The 9,925-nt window shown below is 40.3% G+C and overlaps 1 protein-coding gene across 1 annotated transcript in view; it reads right to left on the bottom strand.

Annotated features, from left to right (window-relative positions):
• LOC108791366 (collagen alpha-1(XXIV) chain-like) overlaps positions 1 to 9,717 on the bottom strand; it is a 62,160-nt gene extending 52,443 nt beyond the window's left edge. Inside the window, exons 1-7 of the mRNA XM_018561842.1 lie at positions 9,701 to 9,717; positions 8,797 to 8,887; positions 7,736 to 7,789; positions 7,612 to 7,656; positions 7,318 to 7,371; positions 5,320 to 5,373; positions 2,440 to 2,493 (exon numbers count right to left, since the gene is read on the bottom strand). Coding sequence (XP_018417344.1) covers positions 2,440 to 2,493; positions 5,320 to 5,373; positions 7,318 to 7,371; positions 7,612 to 7,656; positions 7,736 to 7,789; positions 8,797 to 8,887; positions 9,701 to 9,717 — 369 coding nt within the window. The remainder of the gene's footprint in view (positions 1 to 2,439; positions 2,494 to 5,319; positions 5,374 to 7,317; positions 7,372 to 7,611; positions 7,657 to 7,735; positions 7,790 to 8,796; positions 8,888 to 9,700) is intronic.
• Between the last annotated feature and the right edge of the window lie 208 nt (positions 9,718 to 9,925).

Genomic DNA, 9,925 nt, shown 5'->3' with positions numbered 1-9,925 from the left:
CTGTCATATCGGATGGCCAGCGCCGGGCGGTGAGGGGGAGAGAAGCCTCCCCCAGGACGAGCTGTGTCGGCCGCACGGCGCCCTTGTTGCCATGGCGCCCTGTGCGGCCGCACTACTCGCACACCCCTAAGGCCGGCCCTGGTGACAGCCCCCTTCTAATGTCTAGAGTGCATTCTCTATATATTGCTAAAGAGAATCCACTAGAAACTGATGAGACACTAGAAAATGGATATATAGAGCTGCTCTAGATGGGGAAAACAAGGATATTTAGCCAACAGTAAAGTCTTAGCCAACACAGACAGTACTATCAACCTGGAAGAAAGAGGAATCAAACTATTTGCCCACTTAATCCACCACAACTTAAACGGAATACTTTACATTCTTCACAAAGCCATGGTTCACATACCCTACATGGTACTAGAAATAAGAATGATATGGGCAATTTAGTATTTTAAAAGTAGCTCATACATCAAAATCCCTTTCCAATGTTTTTCTACGTATGCTTCACTTATTTCCTTAAGAGTGGCACATTTTCTGATCTATCAAGCAAGACAAGCTCCTGATTATCCAATGTAAACAGTAATCAGTCATTATTAATAATGCAATCTAACGTAGCAAAAGGTTAATGCGGGATAATAGTACTTTTCACTTAGTATAAACATGTCGGTTTTGTTACTTTGGCTCAAGAATTAAGAGGTAACTGTTGCCAAAAACCCACAAGAGTTTTTTTTTTCTCAAGGCAAACCAAAAAGCAACAATGGCATGCAAAAACGCAATAACTAAACTGGATTTTTATTTGTCGATAATCAGTAGACTGGTGATTGGAATTGCTATGGGTTAACCTGTGTAGAGCCAAGATGTTACTTTAGTTTTGGATAGATTAGAGCAGCCTTTCTCAACCAGGGTGCTGTTGCACACTGGTGGGCTTCCAAGCCTCCTCAAGGGTGCCTCAAAATGTTGTGGTAATGGGACTATGATGTGATGGTGGAATAAAGATTGATGTGTAGGGGGCTCCTGTAAAAGGCGAACTCAGCTGTGAAAGAGGGGGACTCTGATATTAAAGTGGGACTTCTGATGTGAAAAGGGGGCTCCTGATGTAAAGGGGAGGTAGTAATGCAAGGGTGACTCTGATGTGAAGGGGAGAATCTTGATTTGAAGGGGGCACTTTGATGTGAAGGGGGTGTCTTTGGGTGGGGTCTCCCTTAAAATCCATGACAATTTAGGCTGGGATGCCTCGAGATTTTGCATACTTTTAAAGGGTGCCAAGACTAAAAAAAGGTTGAGGAACTCTGGTTTACAGAAAGGTTAAACCCCTATTGTTTTTCATGGTTTGCTTCCTTTGTCCAATGTGAGATTTACCTTCACTTCCTGTCCTAGAGAAGCAATAGGAAATGAGAGCAAATCTTTAAAAAGAGAGGGAAACTCCCATTTTAGACAGCTGTCACTGTGAACAGGTGTCCTCATTAGAAGATGTACCTTCACTTGTTTCTGGTGACAAGTTTAACATTTTGGATAATTTCTTTTTCATTTGTTCCTTGACAAAACCTTAATAAAAATATTGAAAATAAAATGTTGGAATTTCTATTGCTTTCTGTCTCGTTGACAATGATCAGTAGGAATGAGCTCAGGTTCGGAACAAACCCAGTCTAAACCTGAGCTCCTCCAAAACCGGAAAGGAGCTCCTCCCAAACTTGGTAGGAAGTTCTAATCAGCTGCAATTCAGCAACAGGTTGATGTAAGCAAAGGGGTGGGTTGCAAAGAGGTCATTGACCTTATAAGGCTACATGCCTATATTTGGTAAAGGACATTTACCTAATATCGCTATGTGGTCATATAAGGTCAATGACAACAGCACAAGCGTCCCGCTGCTTAGTTTACATGCAACTGTGTGGTAGAAATGTCCATGGCAGTTCCTTTTTCGGGGGGAACTCGATCCGAAACTGAGCTCATCCGTACTCATGAGGAAGAACAGAGAGGGTGAATCTACCTAGTGGTGGCACCAACAGCAATAAACCCCGACAGGGGTTCCAACTCTCCCCTACTCAATCTCCCAAAAAATGTCTATAGATACACTTTAATGCACTTTGTACATTATTTTATTTTTTGTCTTACTTATAACATAGTTTTAAAGGTAAGAGTAGTTCTGTTATTGTTCTTTTCATTCACCATAAAAACTCTGGTATTCGCAGGTATAAATCATTGTAAGTTTTTTTGTTTTTGTTACCTTTTGATGATTCCTATACATATATTATTATTTTTATTTACATGGTGACAAGACACTCTGCTGCTCTTTGTGTCAAAAATGGACACATTTCCCAACACAACAAAGTTAAAAATTTAAAATCCACAACATTGACACACTTCATAAAGCACCAGTATGTACAACAAGTACAAAAATCAATTAATCAATGGATATGCTAGTTTAGGTAATGCTGTTACCTCAGGTCCAGCAGGGCCTGGCAACCCCTGTGGTCCTCGATCGCCAATTTTTCCCTAAAAAAAAAAAATTACATTAACAATGATCATGTTATAAGTATGCTACTGTTATATCTGCAAACACCTACATACTGAAGAGTCAGTACAATTACAGCCATAATTGAAGCGTCAGCACAATTTAAGCAGGTGAACCATTATGACAGATTCCACCATGAGTTACCTATTGGCTCCCTAAATCTTTTGAGGGCTTCAACGATAAGATCTCTGTGTTACAGATCCTAGCCTTAAGCTGGACAACCACAGCTTGAATTTCATCCGTATCCTGCTGAATTGGCTGAAATTGGAGCTTTGGGTGGCCCTGTCAGCATCATTTGGTTTGACAAAAGCCAATTTTTCAATTGACTTTTGTCGAACGAGCCGGGGGAAATGTATTGGCTGAACAGTGCCCACATCCAATCAAAGACAGGCACTGTTCAGGTATCCAGCAACTGCGGCAGCAGTAGCCAGCAGTAGGGATTCCTCTATCTAAGTGATGCTGAAAGAGAGAAATCTAACAGTGTTTGGCTAGCCTTGCATTGACCCCCCACCCTGAGTCTCACTAATCTCATCTTGCAATATTCCATAATACTGATTGATTGACTAGTTGACCAACTGATCATTGAACATTTCAACTCTGCCCTCCTACTTTCACAGACTTTGACCCTTTACTGGGGCTTCATTTTGGGAAAACATGCATCATGCAGGATGCCACCCTGCATAGGGGAAACCTTCAGACACGCAAAGAGGGGTTGACTTACTAAAGGAGTAGAGTATGTTCATTTTGCAAAATGAATGAGGTGGAGATGTGTTGACATCATTCTTCCAATCACACGCAAGCAAACATACTGTATTTTACATTTTCACTTAACTTCAACTTATTCACTACGCTAACTAAAATTAAATGGTACCCACACACCTTTCAATGTGATCTGGTAATGTTCTAATCTGTGAAAAGATGAGCTGAAGGTAGAAAAACTACTGAGCAGCTCCGGCTTTATAGCCACCTCTGTGCTGCCCTCTGGTGGCCCCAAGATAGCTGACTGATTGGGTATGGCATTTGATTTCCCATTGTCAGGCATAGGTGGCCTCCTTACAGAGCATTTTACCCATTTTTATTCCCGCCATAAAACCATATTTCTCCAATCATCTATTTTAATGAAGCATTCTCTTTAACTTCATCACTAACATTGATTCTATTAGTTATGGGGCTCACCACTGGCCCTAACTACATCAATAAATAAATTAATAGAAGAGTGCCTGCCTGTAAACAACAATATTAACCGGTGAGCCAAAAATATGGCCATAAATGAGGTGTTATCAGCCCTTAAAACATACCTGTAATGAGAAACAAAAAATATACCCATGGCCCCTTCATCACTTAATGGGAATTCCCATCCTTTATGGTGCCCCTTCCAACTCAGCTAAGAACCTAGTAGAGAACTTAAAGTGAATCTGTAACCAGACTATAGAAAACATTTGCATATTCTTAATACGCAGTACGGAAAGCTTTTAAAAAAAAAAAAAAAGTTTCAAACCACCTCTGTAACTGCAGGCACTGTGGAGCAAGTCATCTTTAAGTTTCACAGAAGCAGCTAAGCTCTCCCTTTCTCCCCACTCCCAGCAATGACTAAGCATCTCAGCTCACCCTGCTCCCTCATCCCAGAGTTCCCGCTCTATTTTCACAACAAAGGTTAAAAGACTGGAAACCTGCTCAGTCACTGCTGAGAAGGGGAGCTAAGCTGCTGAGAGAATGACTACAGGGCCCTGGTGAACATTGAGGACAGATTTCTCGACAGTGCCTGCAGCTACATAAGTCATCGAGGTCATGTAAGCTTACAGTATTTACTACTTGTTAAGGATATGTAAATACTTGAAAATCTACAGCCTGGCCACAGGTTCACTTAAAGTGTTTCTCTGCCCAGATGCAAACTGGCAAAGGCATCAAAGGCATCCATTGACAGCTGATCATTCGTACAACTAGCCAAACTACATTCCCCCAATTGCAATACATGTAAATACTTTGTAAATTTAAGTCCTTCATCCACAGTTCTCCAGTTCTCTCAGAAATTGCAGAATGAGATTTCTGAGAACTAAGTGACATCTGAGCTCATGATATTTCCTCCACCCCGTGCACCTTCCCCCAACACTTCAGTTGAGATTGATAACACAACTATCCAAACCTCCCCTCATGCCAAGGTCCTAGGTGTCATCCTTGACTCGGACCTCACCTTTCTTCCCCACATCCAATCGCTATCCAAATCCTGCCGCCTTCACCTTCGTAACATCTCAAAAATACGCCCCTTCCTCAACAAAGAAACCGCAAAACTACTTATCTACTCCCTTGTTATCTCTCGTCTTGACTATTGTAACTCCCTCCTCATTGGCCTTCCTTTACACAGGCTATCCCCCCTTCAGTCTATCATGAATGCAGCTGCCAGACTCATTCATCTTACCAACCACTCAGTGTCTGCATCCCCCTCTGCCAATCCCTCCACTGGCTTCCACTCGCCCAGAGGATAAAATTCAAAATATTAAACAGTCACGTATAAAGCCATCCACAACTCTGCCCCCGACTATATATCAGACCTTGTCTCAAAGTATTACCCTAAGGCTGGGTTCACACCTAGGCGTATTGAATATGCCGTCTGTCGCGCTTTGTTTTTTACCACGATTCGCGGTAAAAAAAAACGCGCTTCACGCGCGTTTATAAAGCGCTGTGCAAACTGTTAGCGCTATATAAATCCTGTATAATAATAATAATAATAATCTCAACTCCATATTAAAATATTCTAAGTAGCATTCTTATTGTTGATCTTACTTGTAAACTAAAACAGGCTGACATACCGGGGGTCCTTGTTTTCCTTTCGGTCCTGGTGGTCCTGACAAACCTATCACTCCCTGCAGAGAAAATAAAGCGTCACCACAAGTTTTTTTTTGTTTTACATTTTAGATAAGATGGTAAACATGACATGTAACCGAGCCATTATGTTAACAGAGATTTCCACTAAGGTATGTTTAAATGGAACAAGCGCTTTATGCTGCATGTGACCCTGTTGTTTAACTGAAGTTCATCTGTATTCTCTGCTGGTGAATGTGACAGAAAAGTAGCAAGTTAACATTTTTATTAGACATGTGCGATTCGTTTTGGCAAGATTAGTTTTTCGGACGAATTTTCAGAAATTCGTACATTCGGCTGCATCCGAATCTGTGAATGATAGAAATAACGAATGCAAATGAATACGAATTTCAGATAACAAAAATTTCGGATGCATCCTAATTTCTTCCCCGAATAGGTTTTATTGTGTTAAGCATCAAACTTTGTTAAAATGGAATAAAGATTTAATATACAAAAAAAAAGCATCAAACTTAAAAAAAAAAAAATCTGAACTTTCGTTAGCGGTAGTAGGTACGAATTTTCGTTATGAACGAACTTGTACATACTACTGCTAACAAAAATTCGTATTTCATCCAAATCCGAAACAAATTGACTTTCAGACCCGAATCCTGAAATCTCCCGATCTACTGAGCCGACCTGTGACAGTTTCATTGTCACAGGTCGGCTAGAACTATGAGGTGAGTGTAAATCACTCACCTCATAGTTCTCCTTTAAAGAAAAATCTGAATGAAAAAGAAAATATTTTTTTGCCGGTGCACATGTCTAATTTTGATTCCAGTTTACTTCACCTGATCACAAGGAATGGGAGGAAAAATGTCTAATAACATTAAATTTACAAAGCTTATTATCTAAGTGTACTGCATCAAAATATTCAAATTAGTAAGGAAAGTTGTGAATTAAAAGTGACCTATAGTATAAAAAAAAATAATCCCTTTGCCCTCCTCCCCACCCTGCTCCCAAGAATTCATAGATCTTAAAAAGTCTTCTAAAACTTGTCTTGCAGCATACACTGCTCCGGGGTACCTCATGTCCCAGTCAAGTGACTGAATGGCCATGGCCCACGATATCAGTATCATTAGCTATCACATGACAAATATCTAGGCAGTGAGAACCTGCCCAGATATTTTAGGTATTTTAGGGCCTTCTTGAAATTGGGGCACGGGAAAGAGTGCGAGGCAGATAACATCAGTTTGATAAACTCTCAATTCCTCCATCCACTCTCGATTCCAGCTCATCAGACTAATATATTCTGTCTTTTGTTAAATGAGGGGTTTCCAATGGGTCCACACACCTGTCAAATTTTAGCCAACTCAGCAGGACTTCGCTTAAATTGTACCAATGTACGGCCAGCTTAATTGTTTTTTTTTTAAATAAACTAACTAACTACACATATTTTTATAGTATCAACATATTCCACAGAACTTTTCCCATTAATTTCTACTCAAGAGATATATACAATATGAAGCTCCTAAACACTGTAGCATATACAGAATTTCATTAATCTACCAATGGAGGTATTTTTTGCATCAAACTGAATCTGCAGAGATATGGGGAGGACACACCGGGTCTGCCAACTGTGTTCCAGGTAGAAATAGAGCACATTTGTTCTGTTGTGTTTTGAAGATAAAAAAGCATACTAAAAAAAAAAAGCTTGCTCATAAAATCATAAAACAGAACGATTGGAGATTAGGCTTGAGGCGCTATGCATTGCCTTCATCAGCATGTGCAATAAGCTCTCCATTCATCTCTGTTGAGCAGAGGCTGGTTTGTGTTGATGTACAGGGTGTCAAACTGCACCTCTGGAAACAAAGTTTGAAGGTTTTATGGCAGGTGCTTTGGATGTTGTTTGTACTATTATGACCAGCTATCAGTCTAAGACTATTCTATCTTGACAGAGCTTTCATCACAAACATAATATCCATGTTAATGTGTCAAGCATGACCTACCTTATCTCCTGGATAGCCTGGCTCTCCCAGTTCGCCTGAGAATCCGACTTCACCCTAAATAATATATCATTATAAGTCACAGTATAACAAAAACACTTCTGCAGGTTCTCTGGCAGCAATATCTGTGTACATTCTCAAGAATTACATAGAATTAAAATTCCAATCTTCTGCCAAGTCTTTCATACAGAAAAGGCTTTGTTGTTAATTATTCTTTCAACAAATGTGATTAACTTTACAAGTGTGGGTTTAATGTGCAATAATATGTCACTTTGATAATAGAAATATTTAGATCACCTTATCACCTTTCAGTCCAAGTTGTCCCATAATTCCTGGAAGGCCCTAAAAGGGAAAATAATGATTTATTTTGTTGGCATGACCCTATATGTGAATATCATATATAGATGTTGTATTATAATACCTGAGGGCCAGGAATCCCCGGTGGTCCAGATGGGCCTGCTGGTCCAACGTCTCCCTGCATGACAAGAGACCGAACAATTATCTGTAGTGACGCGGTTACATAGAACGAGTTTAAAGGATCAGTCTATCCAAACTGATATTGCTGGTAGGATGCTGGTAGGCTGCATCTCCCAGGAATATACTGTAGTAATGGGACCCCAAAATCCACATTGCAATGTAAACAAAATGAAAAAACCTTCTAGAATGGTATGACCCTTTTGTACTGGCCAAATAAGGAGGGCGGAGCTGGCAACTCAAATAGTACAGCTTGTCAGCATCCATTCAAAGTTCATCCTTTCAACAAAAACATTAAGGGGGAGGTTACCATCTTCAGATGACCTTTAATGGAATATTTAAAGAATTATAGAGGATGACTTTACTGACGTCTCCTTATGAAAGAGAATGAGAATTATCTGGATGTCACACTAATATAATGACTTCAGTACTTTGAGTCACTGACCTAGAACAAGTATTCAAATAAAGACCTCTGACATTACTCTGACTTTCTTTCATCTTCTTGCTTGTTCCGAATTACTATTTCACAAAGTACTGAAGCTAGAGTCAGCCAGGCAAACAAGGTTTTCAAAGGGAATTCATCAGTGGGAGCCCCATATTTTTCTCAGTGCTGGTCAAACACATCAACTCCCAAGGGGACAACCAGGTTTAGGATCCAATAAATATGCCTTCTTCTGCCTCTAAAGGCCTGCTCATACGTGATTGGCAGTTCAGACCCCTAACACTCCATCTTCCCCCAAGGTGTTAGATCTTATAGAGCACACATGGGCAGCCATGACACTGTGGTGCCAGCAAAACTCACACTTTCTCTGGCATTGTCTCCCAAAGACTTACTGCAGTCAGTCAGAGGTCAAGCACCACTCTTCTTCCAGGATGAATGACGCCCAGCATCCTTCAACCCACTTCCAACCTCTATACCAACCCACTGTGAGGACCTGCCTGCTTCAACAAATCACTCCGGGTTCACAGGAGAATGCTGTTGAGAATAGTGTCATGTCTGTACTTTACAGCATTCAGAACACACCCAGCTTCCTCCTCTTCTGGAGGACAGAAGAGGAGGAAGCTGGCCCCATGCATCTCATCACCAGACTGAATATACCTGCCAAAAAGGTATGTATACACAGATTTAAAAGATGCCTTTGGTAATTCAAAGATTTTCCTGTTCATGTTGGGGATACGTAAAGTGTATTACAGATGACTATGAAGAAACAACATTCTGATCCATAGCAACCAGTAAGATTAAGTGACTTTTCTAGCTAGTAAAACAACAAAACATAACCCCATTTAGGTAAAAAAAGTCATAAAAGCTTGGAATAGTATCGTGTAACATTTCTAACGAGCAACTATAAATTTCCATGCCATGACAGGAAGTCCTTTTCTGCACATGGGAAATGTCTGTCTCTTGGACCGCATTATAATGTGTAAACATAACCAATGGCTCTTTCATTTATTTTATAAGGTGCTTTAAAGGGAAACTGCATTTCAATTTCAGTGTGCTACTTTTTTTTCTCTGTATCTGTAAAAAAATAAGTCAAGGCAACTAGACTTATTTTTTTCCATATACCGTATATACTCGAGTATAAGCCGAGATTTTCAGCCCATTTTTTTGGGTGAAAAGTGCCCCCCTCGGCTTATACTCGAGTATATACGGTATACCATGACCTGGATGAATGAGAACCTTCCCTGACATTTTTTTTCTCTGTAATTTTAATTGTTTACATTTCTCTATTTTGAACACTTTATTACCAATGCTAATATGTAAATGTTCTACGTAGTGGTCATGTTTATATCAGGAAATGTGATTGCTGATTACATACATTAATTGTTTTACTTTATAAAGGCGTTTTAAAGTGGAACATCGGGATTCACCTTCCGCCCTCCCGAAGCGTCCCCCAAAAAAACACATACATACCTTTTTCCTGCAGTCATCTACCCATTCCGGTGATAATCACAGTAGCTTCCTCTTTTTTCTCCATGGGCACATTGTCCCAGGACAGAGCAGCGCACACATAATGATATGTGACTACTGCTCAGTCCTGGAGTACCTCATTACTGTCATTCTACCGATCCTGGACTGAAGAAGAAGCTGGGGAGAGCACTGGAGTGTGACGAGGGTAAGTAGAAACTGGGAATATTT

This window comes from Nanorana parkeri, unplaced genomic scaffold (assembly GCF_000935625.1).
Source record: "Nanorana parkeri isolate BGI_ZX_2015 unplaced genomic scaffold, ASM93562v1 scaffold548, whole genome shotgun sequence".
In the NCBI taxonomy this organism is placed as follows: Eukaryota; Metazoa; Chordata; class Amphibia; order Anura; family Dicroglossidae; genus Nanorana; species Nanorana parkeri.
Note: the sequence above shows the minus strand (reverse complement) of the source record. Positions and strands in the feature narration are given on the sequence as shown.